The sequence below is a fragment of the Phlebotomus argentipes genome, unplaced genomic scaffold (genome assembly GCF_947086385.1).
Source record: "Phlebotomus argentipes unplaced genomic scaffold, Phlebotomus argentipes genome assembly contig_54, whole genome shotgun sequence".
In the NCBI taxonomy this organism is placed as follows: Eukaryota; Metazoa; Arthropoda; class Insecta; order Diptera; family Psychodidae; genus Phlebotomus; species Phlebotomus argentipes.
Window position 1 is genome coordinate 28,059 of NW_026776152.1, and position 15,617 is coordinate 43,675.

Sequence of the window (15,617 nt, forward strand, 5' to 3'; positions counted from 1 at the left end):
TGTTAGTTTGCACTTTTACGCAATTTGCCATTTATCAAAAATGCATTATCTAAAATGGTTCTAAACTGCCATTGCCAATGGCAATCGTGTGTGCTATTTCCCGGTCGGAATTGAATCGTGTGAGTATTCCATATGACCGACAAATGTATGCTCCATTACCCAGAATCGACCAATTTTTGGGCATCTTTTTGTAATACTTCTCGACTTTAGTGTATAAATGCAGAAGGCTGCTAGACGGTCGGATTGCATGCTGTTTCAACTCGCTGTGTTGCTTGGGAAATCCTATTGACACACATAACTGAAGGAATGATTTCGGGAAACTAATTAAATGCCATTAAAACCCTCGTTGAAAATGCTTTCAGTTGAAATATCGGTGCAATTAGCTGTAATTTTGATTCAAATCCATTTCTGCATTACAATGTTGAGCACAATTTTGCCCTTTGCACTACTTTCTGATGATTCAACCAACGGAAGAACAAGAGCAAATCGCCAAAGGCGTGTTTATCATACAAAGACGAGCTTAGCATGATTTATATTTTCGATATAAAAATCAAAATGTTCACACTTCCTAGCGTGGAAGTGGCGAAAAAAAAAACATGTGCTCTGACAGGGAAGAGAGCGTGGCTTTGAAATACAAACCTACATTGGTGAGTGGAAGTCGGATGGAAAAGCAATTTGTGTGAGTCCAAAATGGCAGAGCAGCGCTCGAGTCATTGGCAGAAATTAACACAGTATAATTTAAAAGTCCACAACACGTAATGCACTTCTTATTCCGAACGAATATTGAGTAATATTGCTGGCAAATTTTGAGATTTATAGACTGAAAAATATTACTTTTTGCAAATGACTTTCCCAAACGCTAAAAGTTTCCATTTCACTGTTTTTTTTTCGGGGTGACGCAAAAACCTTTATTTTATTCAACATTTCCATAGAAAGCAAGTCTCCTTCGGCGTGTGCTTAAAATTCCTGGACAGAATCACGGTTTTTTCTTGTCTGTTAGGCAAGCGAAAGATTGAGAAAAATCCATTTGTTTGATGAATGATTTCAAAAGTGAGTGAGAATTAATGCAATTTCACGCATTGAAGAGCAAACTGTATTGAAAATAAAAGTGGTTTTATTAGTAAAAATAATTTATTGATGTATTCTCACCTTCTCAATATATCGTTTTAATTACTATTATTATCTTCATCAATTTCATCCGTCCTGTTTTAATCTTCTGTGTTTAATGTGTAAATCTGTGTGTGTTTTTGTGGAAATAGCGATTTAGCCTAAGCTAGAAAAAGGGAGTCAATTTATGCGATTCCCTTTTTTCTTCTTCTTCTTCCTCTAGCAATAATTACACAATCTTGGCTCGAATTTTGCAAATTCTTTAGTTTATAATTCGTTCACATTTCATCCGTTCTTTTCCTTTTTTCTTTTAAATGTGAGAGAAAATTGTATGAACAGAAAAGAAGTTGAGATATTTTAGCTTCTCGTGTTAACAATTCACAATTGTTTCTGTGATTATTCCCTTCATTGATTCCGAGCTAAAATGTATACAGCCACATTTACTGACCAGCGTCCAAACGTAGGGAATGAAGAATTCCTGTGGTTCATTTTCTTCCACATACTTGAACTTCAAGTCGGGGAATTTCTGCATATTGAGAGATAAATTTATCGCATTATGTGTGGGAAAAGATAAATCTATAATCGACACTCACCCTCAGTCTGTCGCTGGACCACTGACTAGCACCCTTGGAAATGACTTCGAGGACCTCATTCACGCCCAATTCGCCGCGCTGCTCCTGCACGCGCTGCAAGCGTGAGGAGAAGAAGCCCACCACCATGTCGATGTTCTGGATGATGTCCTGGAAGGCGTGATGCGAGCGGAAGTTCTCAAACACCTGCTTCTTGTACAGCAGCGTGTACACCAAATTGGGACAGTAGAGCAGCTGATGCGACAGGCACGAGTTGAGGATCTCCAGCACCATTCGCAGCACCTCCTCCAGCACCGACAGATCCTGCAGCATCTCCTCCTTGGACGTCTGCACGTCCAGACTCACGCCGTTCGCCGGCTGCTTCAGCAAATTGTCCAGGCGCGAGTGCTTGCGCGCCAGCGTCTCGAACAGACTCACCATTCGCTGCGCCACGTACGGATGCAAATACCGGAATTGCCCTGCAAAACCACCAATTAATCCGACACAAACAGCCAAAAACACCACCCAAAGTCACCTGACATGTTCGCCAGTGCGGCCAAGCAGTTGGTGTGCAAATATTTGTCACGCATCTTCAGCATGTTGTACTGAATGGTGCGAATTACAACGAGCACGAGCAGTCCGCCGAGGGAGATTTCAGAGATTGAGCGCTCCGTGTACCAACTGATGGTTTTCAGCATCTGCAAGTGGATGTCATGAGTTAACAACGTCACACACACCATTCAATTCCCCATATTAGCTCACAATCTGATGAACACTCTTGTTGAAGCCGTCGTCTTCGCTCAGGATCAGCAGAATTATCAGCGACATGTAAATATGATGAGACGTACTATCTGGCGCATGATAAAGTGTCTGAAGGATGGGAATCACCTGCAAACGAGAGACACGCTCAATGCCAACATTTCTCGCTCTTTCTCTTAACAGTACTCAAAACTTTCAAAGGAAAAAAAAGCCAAAAATTATTCACACCCGAATAAATTCGGCAAAAAGCAAATACAATTAAATGAAAAATGAGCAAAAATCAACTATAAAAGACTCTGAATTTTTAAACCATGAATCTTGACTTCAATTTTCAGAGCACAATTAATTACTATATAACTCCTTTACTCTCTTATGACTGGCGTTTTATTGTTTTATTATTTTAATGCATACGAAAAAATCACTTGAATTCATACATTCCAAACGGAATTTTTTAACTATTTACGCTACTGATCGAAATATGACTTAAAACTATGAACTTTCTTAGCTTACGTGGAGTTGAAATTTCAATTTGTTGCACAAATTTGAAGGAAAAAATATATAAAATCTCTATTATCCGAGACAAGAACCAAAAAACAAGATTTCAAGATGAAGATTTGAAAGATAATTTGTGATTATTAATCAAATTTTGATTATTTCATACAAAAATTTGATTATTTTTTATTATTTTCTGAATATTTGATTAAAAATTGATTTTTTCGTGCAAATTAATAATAAAATAATAAGAAAATAACCTTTTCTATTATTTTATTTAAAATTTGATTATTTTTCCATTTTACTTGAGAAAATAATCTTTTTTTTAATTATTCAACTCAAATAATTGATTATTTGATTAGAGAAGATTGAGATTTCTAAAAAATCGCCTTGTGACATGATTTCTTGATTTAAGAAACTGTTCAAAGATATCATTTGATGGCCGCCGCGTGTTATTTCTTCAGCAGCACACGAGAAATCTCTTAAAGAACACAAGTCTGATTATGCGTCTGGCCGGCAAAATATTCCACAATTGTCTTACTTTCGCGCCCCGTCACTCTTAATTAATAATCAAATTAATTTCCCTAATAATATTAAGTAATATATGTAACAATGCTGTCTAATTTGTCTGTTATGGCTGCTCGCGGAGAAGAGAAAGAGAGAGAGAAAACACACAGTGCTCAAGGCGCGCTTTCAATGGATGACCGCTCGACTGTCTTGGGGGCTCGTTTTTTGACTATAAAAGCCCCAGTGTGGGCGCTAGGAAATCAGTTCACCTCGTGCCTTCAATCCAAAAACAATTGGAGTAACAGACTCATATTCGAGTAGTGATATTTCATATCAGACCGACAACAATAATCCAGCAATCATCATGCAGTTGATCAAGGTGGAGCTGATTTGGGAATCAGAAGAGTGTTGTGCAAATACTAACGTGAATCTTCTTCCCTCCGCTTTTCTTTGGGGCTTCTCTAGAGTGCTTTCTGTCTGATCGTCATCGTAGCTGCCGTCGCCGCCTTCCCCGGCCACGCTGAGAGCTACGCCAACCACAACAGCCACCACCACGGCGGTGACTACCATCACGAAGAGGAGCACCATCATGTAGGCTCAGCCACGATCCCTCTAATCCCAATCACTGACGCTCTCTCTCTCCCTCAGGCCCCAGCGCCCTACAAGTTCGAGTACGGCGTGAAGGACTTCCACACGGGAGACAACAAGGAAGCCTGGGAGCACTCAGACGGGCACGTGGTGAAGGGCGCCTACTCCTTCCACGAGGCTGATGGCACCAAGCGCATTGTGGAGTACACCGCCGATCCCCACAATGGTTTCAACGCTGTGGTGAAGCGCGTCGGACACGCCGACCATCCACAGGTGCACCACCATCATCATCACCACGAGGAAGGATACTAAGGCCATAGCAATCCAGCACATCCACTCACTTAGTCATTCCCGGATTCGACCCACAGTCATCAGAAACCGTACCTCAACACCCACACCCCTCTTCTATTTCTTCTTCCCCTGTCCAGCCCAATCATGTGTAGACAATTTAATTGATTCTTGCGCGTTCCGTGTAACCAAAGTCAATAAACACATAAGAGGACTTTAAAACTAATTAATTAATTAACTTCACTCGCCGCTGCGCATCTCTCCAATTATGCAACACTTGTGGAAGTGAGGAAGGAAGCGAATTCACTTCGCATTCTTGCAAAGAATTCAGCGAAAAAATAGTAATACAAATCGACGGGTGAATTGAAAACGATGAAGAGTCAAAATTGTAAGATTTCAAGAGAGTAAATTGAAAATTTAGCATTAAAAAGCGGTGAAAATTACCAAATTTACTTCAAAACCATCAAAACACCTTCCAATTGCTCTATAATGATTATTTTGTGAATATTTCAGTTGGTTTTATTGGCATTCTTTGGAAATTTTGGCTGAAAACCTGAAAATATTACTTTCCAAAGTCGATTTTGATAGTTTTTGAGTATATTTAATCAAAAAACATGTATTTTTTTATGGTTTTCAAGTGAAAAAATTGAAAAGACATGAGAAATTTTATATCAATTCAAAGTCTAGGAACATTTAAGGATATTTCTGATAATCTAAGACTTTTTTTTACTATTTTCTCATCATATACAAATCTCAAAATTTTCATAGTAGAACAGATAAAAAGCTTCTCAAAAAAACAAGTCATAAACTATGAAAAATTGACTCTTCATGGTTTTCGATTCACCTTTCGAATAAAGTCTGTCTTAATCTACTTACGAGATTTTGCAAATCCGGTTGAGCCATCACGAACTTGTAGAATCGCTGATTGCGGTGCAGCAGCAAGTAGAGGAGAAGCGTGGCCTGATCAATGGTGATTATTTGGCAAAGAGTGTTGTACAGCACGGAGAAGTCAATCTTGAAGCTGATTACCTCCTTTGACTGGTCATTTTCTGCAGGAAATTCAGCAAAATGTGAATGAAGTGGAAAAGAAATGAAAATTTATAACAATATAATCCAATTACAGATTATATTTATCAGTTATTTCTTCATTTTTTGATTCTCAATCGTTGCTCTGAACAAATTGGAATTTGTTCTTTTAAAAAACATTGAAAAATGCAATAAAATTCCACTGGAATTTTTTAAAGCACACGCTTTTTCAAATACGAATTTCACAAGCATAACGAAACAAATTTCCTGCTCATTGATAAGCTCAGCTAACAAGTTGTAGAATTATCTGCAGACTCGCTGTGGCAGTGTTTGGGTAATACAAACCCAGCAGAGAGCGAGAGAGATTATCGTGCTCACGAAATGAGATTGAAAGTGACCTAATTCTCCAGCTCTGCAGTAAATTGGAGCACAGACACCTTTTCTCACCCATAAAAACAACATCACACAAATCTAATCCTCTTTTCTTGGGCGAGAAGAGAGAGAGAATGTGAGCCAATGAGTCAACATTGTGCATTTCGACTTTTGTGTATCTCAGCGAATGATCAGCGAATTTAACGAGCATGATTTATGTCTTCCAAAGCACCCGTGAAAATTGGGAGCTTTGCACAATGTCTGGCTAAAAAAATTCAATTAGCCACTAATTAGATAAAGATTAGAGCGTTGCGCGAGCGCGTGGCGAAAGTGCAACAGCTTGGCTGGCGAGTGGATTTCTCACCTGAAGCATTGGCGCAGTTGAACAGACTGAAGCGGTACAGATTCTCCTTGCCAGTGTGGTGATTCGTGAGGATGAGAATCAGCAGGAGGCTCTGGTTGGCGAGCGGGAAGTGCTCTCTGAACGTGTTGGGCAGGTCGGGATTCGCCAGCACGTCCTGTGGCTTCCGGAACGTGAGCATTGACCACAGCGACTCTGCGATGCCGAACACGAAGGATCCGCCGGAGTTGAAGCCGAACATCCCCTGAGGCATCTGACTCTTGCGGCTCACGAAGTGCAGAAGAGCGCTCATGAGTGTATTCCCATGCTGACACTTGTAAATTGCCCTGAAACAGAGACAAGAAGCGGCTGAAGAATGATCAATTTGTGGATTATCTTGAAATCTCACCTGTAAATTGAAGACTTCTCCGTGGATTGGGAGGAATAGAGATGCACGGAGAGGAGAGTGATGAGATTGTTCACCGCCTCCAGGTGCAAATGGTACGTAAAGTCCTTCACCGGGATAACAACGATAATATTAACAATTGCCTCGAGGAAGGACTCGAACTTTGAGCCATCCACAGTCACACTGGTCGCTTCTGAGCTGTCCTCGACAGCCACACTCTCGTCCTGCTTCTCCACGGACTCCTTCTTGGCCGCCGGCACAGCCTCGAAGTGCTGCAGGAGCTGATACTCAGATCCCGTCTCCACGATGTACTTCACCAGGGAGCGAATGATAAACAGAGCGTTGAAGCTCTGCCACACATGCAGAGTGCTTTCCTGGTCAGACAGAGCCAGCAATTCCGTCACCTTGCTCAGGAACACCGAGATCAGGGATCCCAGATTGCCGGAGTGGAGATTGTGGCTGATGAAACTCTGGCAAGTCGTCTCCAGGCGAGAATCCAAGCTCAGCTGCTCCTGACTGAAAAAGAAACACAACAGACGCGATAACACAAGCCACCTGCTTCCGGACAGATTGCCACGCTCACCTGTTCGTGGGGAATGCAATGTGGAACTTGAGGAAGCTCTCCCAGAACATAGAATCCTCCACCGGAACGTGATCCTTTCCCACGAACTTGCTGAGAAAATCATTGCTGGCGAAGTCTTCCTGTCGGCTCACATTGGCTCCCATTTTCACCACTTAAACACTTATCAAACACACACCAACTATCCAATCAGTCAATACGGCAAGTCTGGGTCTTCAGAGAATAGTCATTGCAGGGCTAAAATAAGGATAATTCACGCACAATTGCAGGACAATTCGCCAATATTATTTTTGCCACGGTGTAAATAAGATTTGACGTCAAACTAATTCCCAGCATTCTCGTTGGCGCTTCAATCGCGACTACAATTTCAAGCGAACGACTTCTCTTAAGATAAGAGATTCTGGACGATCTCCACAATTTACAAGGATAAAACGCAAAAATTTATCGATATAACACATTTTATTATTTTCAATATATTTATGTGTATATTTGTTATTGTTAACCCAATTAATTTTTCATCTTTTATATCTTGTATTATCAATTTTTTCAACAATTTCATGGGTAAAGCATAACATGTTTGCGGCTTTTTGTGAGACAATGAAAACAGCCTCGAAGATTTTTCTTTGTGGAATTTGCCTTCATTTCAGAAAGAACATTTTGATAAAATACTTCTCCAATTGCATAAAATTATAAATTACATCCTAATTCTCGCATTGCAATAATCAGTCAAATACTTTAAGTACAATTTCATTTAGATATAATCAAATAAGAGCCAAGAATAAGGAATCCAATTGAAAATACAATTTGGAATGCACAATATAATAGTTTATTGATTCATCCTCTTCCTAAACTTCATTCCTAGCGCATCTCTCCTAAAAGTCAAAAAGGGCGGGAAGAAATATAATTCATAATAATTACCTAAAAGAGTACAATCTGCATTTCACGCGCCTAAATGCATTTTCCTTCCACCTTTTTGTCCTTCTCGCACCTCTCCCTCTCTCTCTATAATTAACATTTCATCACAGTCAATCCTATTTCAATATAAATTATATCTTTCATACAGGATTAAACTACTTGTGTGATTGTTTAATTAAATTAAAAATTGCCTAATCTCAGAAAAAGAAAATGTTCAACCACAAAATGACTTGAAAAAAAGGAATCATAAATTCTAAACGTGGCAAAAGAAGTTAATAATTTCAAGCCAATTCTCTCTCCGCTCGATGATCTCAATTTGGAAACATATTCTGCTGAGATGCGTCATTCTCGAAGTCACTCCATGCATTATTCAACTCCATGAAAATCATCTTCGCTATCTTCTCATTGTCAGTTCCCATTTGCTGTGTCGGCCGGAAGAGTGGAAAGAAGACAGAGTTCACAGGCGGTCACACACATTGCAAATTGATTTCTGTACACTCACCTTGTCGGGATGAACGGCCAGGCAGGCCTTCCTGTACGCCTTCTTCACATCCGCCGCGCTCACCAGCTGGTGCATCTCACACTTGTTCCACTTCGCATCCGGCCACAGCACGGCGTGCATCGAGCAGAGCAGAGCCCGGATGTTGCTCTTCTTCCCCTCCGTCTGAAAGTGGCCAAAAGGGGGAAACATTGAGACTCCTCCCACTCGCTTGCCACGCCCACTTATCATGTTTCTCAGCATTTTAAAGCCAAATTTATCTTTACTTTTCGCCTCTCAGAAACAACTTTAACCAATTTTCGCCTCTATTCAGCTCACAAATCCTTTCCCACTCTCTTCTCTTCATTCCCATTCATTCATCACACAACAAGAAAGCACTTTTATGGCCTTTCTCTCTCTCTCTCTCTCTCTCTTTGCTACCAAAATGTATCATGAAGAATTGTTAAATTTCGACAATCTTGCACACAATAGGCCAAAAGTACTAAATCTCACGTCAAATGGACGCAAAAATAGCACCATAAAAACAGCATAAACACTCACCCATTCCATAATCTTCAATTTGTCCGGATCCATATCTCTCGCAATTTCCTCTTTGCGCATTTCGTTGATTGAACGCGGCCCTTGGGAGCTCTTGCTGCCGAACGTGTAGCCTTGACTCCCCAGAATGTCAGCGAAAATGTCACCACTTCCCGGATTGCTCTTCGCCCCCTTCTGTGCGCCCGCATTCGGCGGCGTCTCGGCGAAGTGCGACCGGCTGTAGTCCGGCTTCTGCTCACCCGGACTCTTGGCCGTCTGATGGCTGGGCGTGGACGGCGCCCGCGGCGACGGAGTCGCAGCAAACTGGTGCGTCGGACTGGAGAATTGCGTCGATCGTGGACTGGGCGTTGTGCTCGTCTTTCCGCCGCCCCAATTCACATTCAAGCCACTCGCCAAGTTGCCCAGATCTGAGAATGGATCCGGCTTCTGTGGTGGCGCCGCTTGAGGCTCCTTCGGCGCTGCCGAGGCGGAATTGTTGGGCTGCAGAGGCATTGTGGGTGCCGTGAAGTTGCCCGCGAAGGGATCAAAAGTCTCCCCGCCATTGCTGGGCGATGATTTCTGCGGGAAATTTGCGTTGAAGTTCAAATTCAATCCATTCAAGTCCTCCGGCATTTGACTAGATTGCTGCTGATTCGTCTTAATTGAGCCAAACAAGTCATCCAGTCCATTGGCATTCGATGAAGCGTTCTGCGTGTTGCCCAACAGATCGGGAATAGGATTCTTCATGCCATTTGTGGGCGGCAGCAAATCCCCATCGGCATCGTGAGAGTCAAAACTGCCCAGAAGATCAAAACTGGCCTCCTGACGCACAGGCGGCGGCTCTTCTGCACTCTCTCTGCGCTCGCCCCTGGCCAAATTCAGCAGATCCACATTCTTAATGCTCGACAACTGCTCGGGCTCTTCCTCTTCAGTGTCCGACAATTCTACCGGCTCAATGTCAGGACGCTGTGGCATAGCTGGCGGCGGACGAGGCGGCGGCTGAGCCACAGCCGGCGGTGGAGCAGGACGCGGAGGAGCGCCTGGACCAGATTTCGGCTTGGAAATGAAATTATCCACCGTCTCTTCGTACTCCAGAGCATTGCTGAAGAGATTCAGCGGATCTCTGGCCGGCTTAGTTGTCATCCACGGCAAGGTGATTTGCGGCATTCTCTCCATGTCACCCACAAAGATGCTCAACGCCACATGGAACTTCATCGGCACGTGCTCCACATCGGGAACATCATCCAATTCCGCTTTGTCAAAGTGCAAAAGAGTCTCCTCTTCCGGTATGAAGCCAGTGTGGAGTTGGAATTGACATACTTTCAGGCCTTGTGGTCGTCCCATGCCCTTGAGGGCATTCCTGGCATGGAATACAGACACTGTGATGTCACCACAAACAGTCACATTCAGCGGAATGGACACCTTTCCCTCGGAAGCGTGATACAGACGCATCTTCTCGTACTCCTGCACCGTGGAGAAGACTACGCGATCATGGCAAGTCACCTCCACATACATTCGACACCCATCGCGGGCCTTCGTCATCCTGGGCACCGGTGAAACCGTGACAGAGACAAGAGTGACGGGCTTGAAGTGTGGAAAGTGCGGAGTGGTGCGCAGAATATCGCCCAAATAGTACAAATATCGCTGCTCCGACGGCTTCATATTCGGCGGCGTTCGCTTCACGGCAAATATCTGCATGGCATCTTCAGGCTCACGCACGAGACTCGCATAGATCAGCAGAGCACTCACCATTGTGGCCGCTGTGGCTCTGCCATTGTCTGTACTCTGAATAATCACCACACTCTTGGGATCTGCACTCAGGAATCCGTACATGTCCTCGGCAATTGAGTACATGGCGTGCAGAAGAGGCGCCTTGGGCGGCGCCGGCGAATACATAAAACTGCACTCCACCGTCCGAACAGGTGGCGGAAGTCGCGGACACGTTCGCGCACCCAAATTGTAGATGCTCATCTTGGCCAGCGAGTGTCGACTCTCCAAATACAGCTTCACGTCGTCGATGTTGTTCGTCTTGTAGGCAGATTCCAGGCCCTCCGACGGACACGGCATGACGACTATTCGTGATGTGATGTAGCTAATGTCCAGGTCTGTGCGTGCAATTGTCTGCTGCATCGTCTGCATCACCTTGGACGACGTGTCCTTCAGGTTCTTCAGGAAGCTTCCCGCGCCGCCGCGCAGCGACGAGAACAGCCCTCCGCCGCCGTGATGTTGATAAGGATCCGCCGGATTGACGGGCATTTGTGCTGGCTGCCGGGGAAGTTCGCTGGGACGCGGAGGCGCTGGACGATGCGGCGGAACGGGTGATGCTTGAGGTGGAGTCGGCCGCGGAGGCTGCGCTGGACGGTTGGGCGCATGAACAGGACTCGGATTCGGTGTTTCACTCGGAGGCGTGTGCAGAGGTTTGCCCTGCAGCCCCAACGGACCCTTCAGCGACCACTCCATCGACTCGGAAATAGCAGCTAATCTCTCCAGCACAGTGGAAATGTCGAATCTCTTATTGGGATCCACCTGGAAAAAGCCAAATAATAACATTTAGATGACAATCTTGCAAGAAAAGGGCAAAGAAGTTCTCACTTGAAGACATCCTTTGATGATATCGTGGAAGCAGACGTAGCGTGAGTCTCCGGGCAGCGTGTAGTTGGCATTGATGATCCTCAGCTTCGCGGAGTCCTCGAAGGGGTGCTTCTGGAAGCACAGACAGTAGAGGATACATCCCAGCGCCCACACGTCTGCCTTGGGGCCTATTTGATAGTTGGCCCAAGTGTCCAGCTGCTCTGGCGATCGATACATCGGCGTCGTCACCGTGGCCAGCTGATCCTCCAGGTTGTTCCGCTGCTGTGCCGACCACGACATGTCCGGCGTGTAGATGTCCGTGGTGGCGGACCCGAAGTCGCACAGCTTCAGCAGGCCGTCATTGGCCAGGAGGAAGTTCTCAATCTGCCCCCAATTAGTGGCCAATTAGAAACGCAGTTTCTCACTAGGATTACACAGGGGAATTACCTTTATATCTCTGTGGGTTATTGGTGGATGCTGCGAGTGCAGATGACTGACTGCACGTGCCGCTTGATAGAAGACACGGAGAACTGTGGGCGGTTCTAGAGCGCTGCCCAGACAATCGACCAGCGTGCCGCCTGAAATATTCCACACAACAAACACAATGAGAGTCAAAGGCGCGCTGATAAGCCAGCCCGCGAAAGCTGAGTGATAAATTATCCCCACACACCTTTGCACAACTCCGTGACCAAGAGATACTCCGCATTTCCCTGGGCGCTCTGCGTCCGGTCGATGAATGACGCCGCCACGAACGTGACGATGTTGGGATGCCCGGACAGCTGCTTGTGGATGTTGATCTCCTTGATGATGGTGTTGCACGCCTCCTTGTCGGCGCCAATGAGCTTCTTCAGGGCATACTCAGCGCCAGATTGAGTGTCCTGCGCCACATACACAAACGCGAATCCGCCTACGTGGGCAGAGAGACGAGCATTAGCACGCGATAAGGCATTCCCTGCCCTTCGGCAGAGTGTGCACTTGCGCCGAATTGGCCTCGAAACTGCCACAGAATCTCGCAAAGCTCGCAAGAGCTGTGATTTTTTCAGGCAAAAGCGCCGCAAATCTTTCGTCCTGAGCAAATTGATTTATGTCTCTCGTGCGGAGGCGGAGGAATCAAATAGCATGAAGGGTATCATCGTTGAAATAAGACACTCTCTCCTTCAGCTATTTCTGGGCAAAGTGGCAAAGAAAGAAAAAGAAAACTTCGCCCTGAAAAAAGCCTCCATTGCAATCCGGAAGACAGACTTTTTTCCACAATGTTCGGGAGTCAAACAAAGCGTAATCGCATGATGGCCTTTGGCCAGGAAATAAACAACTGACACTCATGTGCGGGACTTCAATTGCCTTGTTAAAGCAAAAGTTATTCCAATTCATAAACACACGCTCACGAAATTGAGCAAGAGAGTCTTAAGAATGACCAGTGAATATGCGCTCTGGAGCTGCGGTCGAAGCCAGGAAAGAAAGTTCTGGCAGGGAATTTCCCAGCGGAAAACCCCTTGCCACTCTCCGCAGCCTCAATTGTGGCCACAAAGACCGATCAATGGTCACAAATTGAAGGGATTTGGAGGCGACATGAGGTAAACAAACGCCAATTAAAGGGCGTAAAGTGAAAATTGTGCAAGTGAAAATACGCTCACCTTCAGCGATCACTCGCTTTATTCGCAATTTCAGGGCGCCCACTTCCACCACTTGGCCCACAAACTCATTCTCCTGACCACCATTCGTCCCTGTGTTAAAGTATCCTATAGCTGACTTGAAGAATTCACTCATTTTCCCCACAAAGCCACGAAAACTCAGAAGCAATCACTCGCGCTATCCAACTTTCTTTTCCACAAAAACGCCATGTTCTGACGTCCCACGGCCAGCGCGTGGCAATTCACTACGCGTAAAATACCCGCGAGAGTCTCACGCATTTTTGTACAGTTTGCGAAGAGTGAATTTTACTGATAAATCGGCATCTTGCGAGCGGAGAAGAATGTATTCCATCTAAGCATTTCCCAGAATTATTCATTCATCCATTCAATTGATCCAAAATATTTTTCTACACTTTCACAGCGTGAATTTGCGACGTGTTTGTAAAAAGCAAGAAGTCGGAAAGTTCTCCGAAAGTGTGTGTCATTCATGGGATTGACCTGCTCCGGAAGCCCGTATCTCTCGAGGTGTGGTGGAAAATTGTGTGAAAGAGCCTGAGAAACAGCCCAATGGCTGCCACCCTGAAGCCCTACCTGACCGCCGGTGAGTGTGCCTTCGTGTCCAGGTCGAAATCCCTCCGCTGACTTGGCTTTCTTGCCTCCCGCACAGTTCGTCACACGCTGACGGCGGCGATGTGTCTGTCCAACTTCTCCTCCCAGGTCGTGGAGCGGCACAACAAGCCCGAGGTGGAGGTGAAGAGCAGCAAGGAGCTGCTGCTCACGCCCGTGGTGATCTCGCGGAACGAGAAGGAGCGCGTGCTGATTGAGACCAGCGTGAATTCCGTGCGCGTGAGCATCGCCGTGAAGCAGGCGGACGAGATCGAGAAGATCCTCTGCCACAAGTTCACGCGCTTCATGATGATGCGCGCGGAGAACTTCATCATCTTGCGCCGGAAGCCCATCGACGGCTACGACATCAGCTTCCTGATCACCAACTTCCACACTGAGCAGATGTACAAGCACAAGCTCGTGGACTTTGTCATCCACTTCATGGAGGAAATCGACAAGGAGATCAGCGAGATGAAGCTGGCCGTGAACGCCAGGGCGAGGATCTGCTCTGAGGAGTTCCTCAAGCGCTTCTAGACACACACACAGGCATTTCCTTCAACACCAGTTGTATTCCGCAATCTTTTGTATTGGTACTGTTCAGTTCTACACATAAATTATATCGAGAGACGAAAGAAAACCAGGGAAACACTTAAACATAAACTACTCATCGGGATAGAGTATGTCGTCCAGGAGCGCGAGCACCTTGCGCCGAAAGCCACTCATCTGTTTGTCCGTCATCTGCTCCATCTCGGGCATCAGACTCAGCAGGAAGAGCTTGCGCGGATTCTCTGTTTCGGGGGTGAATTTCCGCTTCTGCGACTTCACCTCGCTCAGGTTGATTGAGTAGGTTTCGTTCTCCGTGTCGATCTCCTGCATGATGCTGCGGATCAGCCGCTTCTTGTCCGTGGAGTCGCCGGGCGTGGTGGTGGAGGACTGCACGTAGGGCTCCTCCAGCACCACTTCGTACTCCTCGCAGTCGCGCTGCTCCTCGCTCGGATCCGGCTTCACTCGTCGGCCGCGCAGCACGCGCTTCTTCGCCGACTCCTCTTCCTCATCTGTGTTCTTGCTGTCCAGATTGTCCTCCTCGTCCGCGGCACTCTTCACCACCTGATACGGCACGGTCATCTTCACGAACGGCATGATGAACTTCATCTCGTCCATCAGATAGTATCGACACTTCAGCGTCTGTCCGTTCTGCTCCGCCTTCAGCTTCCGCAGGAACACCGTTCGCAGGTTCCGCCACTTGTCGCGGATGTTCTGGGCTGAAATGACAAGCACACATTGAACTCCTGCACCCTCCTCCAGGCAGTGGGAGAGCCTCACGATTGTCGCCCATCTCGTCGGCGATCTTCTTCCACACTTTCTCAATGAACTCCCTGTCCGAGTACTCAGACATCCCGAAGTCGTACAGGCAGGGATTCTGCTTCACCAGCCGCACGAGGCGCACGTTCTCCTGATGCTCTCTGTGCCTGACCATGATTCTACAGCGTCAAAACACCGCGAGGATATGCAAAATACACTTTGTTATTATTTTCCAAAGCGGACATCAAGAGTGCGGAATGACAAGGCGATGACAGGGCGGCAACTCCGGAAATTGTCGTCCGAAAGAGGGATAATTTTTGAACAGCAACGGTTGTGCGTGTTTCCTTCAATTTCTCCCTTTTCCGCTTTTCTCGACCATCAATGGATAAGTTAATGACTTTAGGAAGACTTCTTGTGTATGTGATTATTGATAATTGCAAAAATAGATACTTCTTTATTCAGAAATGCTTATTTTCAATGTCTTTCTTTCACATCCAAGTGATGGCAGCACTTGCGGACCCCATAAGAATCCTCTTGAAATTT

The 15,617-nt window shown here is 45.7% G+C and overlaps 5 protein-coding genes across 5 annotated transcripts; 2 read left to right on the plus strand and 3 right to left on the minus strand.

The window, feature by feature from the left end:
* Positions 1–1,152: 1,152 nt before the first annotated feature.
* Positions 1,153–7,335, minus strand: LOC132261625 (dymeclin-like). The gene is made up of 8 exons (XM_059760518.1): positions 7,038–7,335; positions 6,458–6,970; positions 6,073–6,395; positions 5,187–5,359; positions 2,439–2,564; positions 2,212–2,374; positions 1,701–2,155; positions 1,153–1,633 (listed from the first exon to the last, which is right to left on the minus strand). Exons 1-8 carry the CDS (start codon positions 7,178–7,180, stop codon positions 1,478–1,480), a joined length of 2,052 nt encoding a protein of 683 aa, XP_059616501.1. The 5' UTR covers positions 7,181–7,335; the 3' UTR covers positions 1,153–1,477.
* LOC132261632 (adult-specific cuticular protein ACP-20-like) lies at positions 3,793–4,512 on the plus strand. The gene is made up of 3 exons (XM_059760531.1): positions 3,793–3,813; positions 3,900–4,025; positions 4,083–4,512. Exons 1-3 carry the CDS (start codon positions 3,799–3,801, stop codon positions 4,332–4,334), a joined length of 393 nt encoding a protein of 130 aa, XP_059616514.1. The 5' UTR covers positions 3,793–3,798; the 3' UTR covers positions 4,335–4,512.
* Positions 7,336–7,474: 139 nt separating the features above from the next.
* LOC132261596 (cyclin-G-associated kinase-like) lies at positions 7,475–13,424 on the minus strand. The gene is made up of 7 exons (XM_059760484.1): positions 13,170–13,424; positions 12,206–12,442; positions 11,983–12,113; positions 11,557–11,919; positions 8,989–11,490; positions 8,452–8,613; positions 7,475–8,371 (listed from the first exon to the last, which is right to left on the minus strand). Exons 1-7 carry the CDS (start codon positions 13,300–13,302, stop codon positions 8,261–8,263), a joined length of 3,639 nt encoding a protein of 1,212 aa, XP_059616467.1. The 5' UTR covers positions 13,303–13,424; the 3' UTR covers positions 7,475–8,260.
* Positions 13,425–13,633: 209 nt separating this feature from the next.
* LOC132261614 (actin-related protein 2/3 complex subunit 4) lies at positions 13,634–14,421 on the plus strand. The gene is made up of 2 exons (XM_059760507.1): positions 13,634–13,767; positions 13,834–14,421. The coding sequence occupies exons 1-2, from the start codon at positions 13,734–13,736 to the stop codon at positions 14,304–14,306; spliced, it is 507 nt and encodes a 168-aa protein (XP_059616490.1). The 5' UTR covers positions 13,634–13,733; the 3' UTR covers positions 14,307–14,421.
* Positions 14,422–14,425: 4 nt separating this feature from the next.
* On the minus strand, positions 14,426–15,353 carry LOC132261604 (uncharacterized). Its single transcript, XM_059760495.1, has 2 exons — positions 15,096–15,353; positions 14,426–15,034 (listed from the first exon to the last, which is right to left on the minus strand). Exons 1-2 carry the CDS (start codon positions 15,247–15,249, stop codon positions 14,433–14,435), a joined length of 756 nt encoding a protein of 251 aa, XP_059616478.1. The 5' UTR covers positions 15,250–15,353; the 3' UTR covers positions 14,426–14,432.
* Positions 15,354–15,617: the final 264 nt, after the last annotated feature.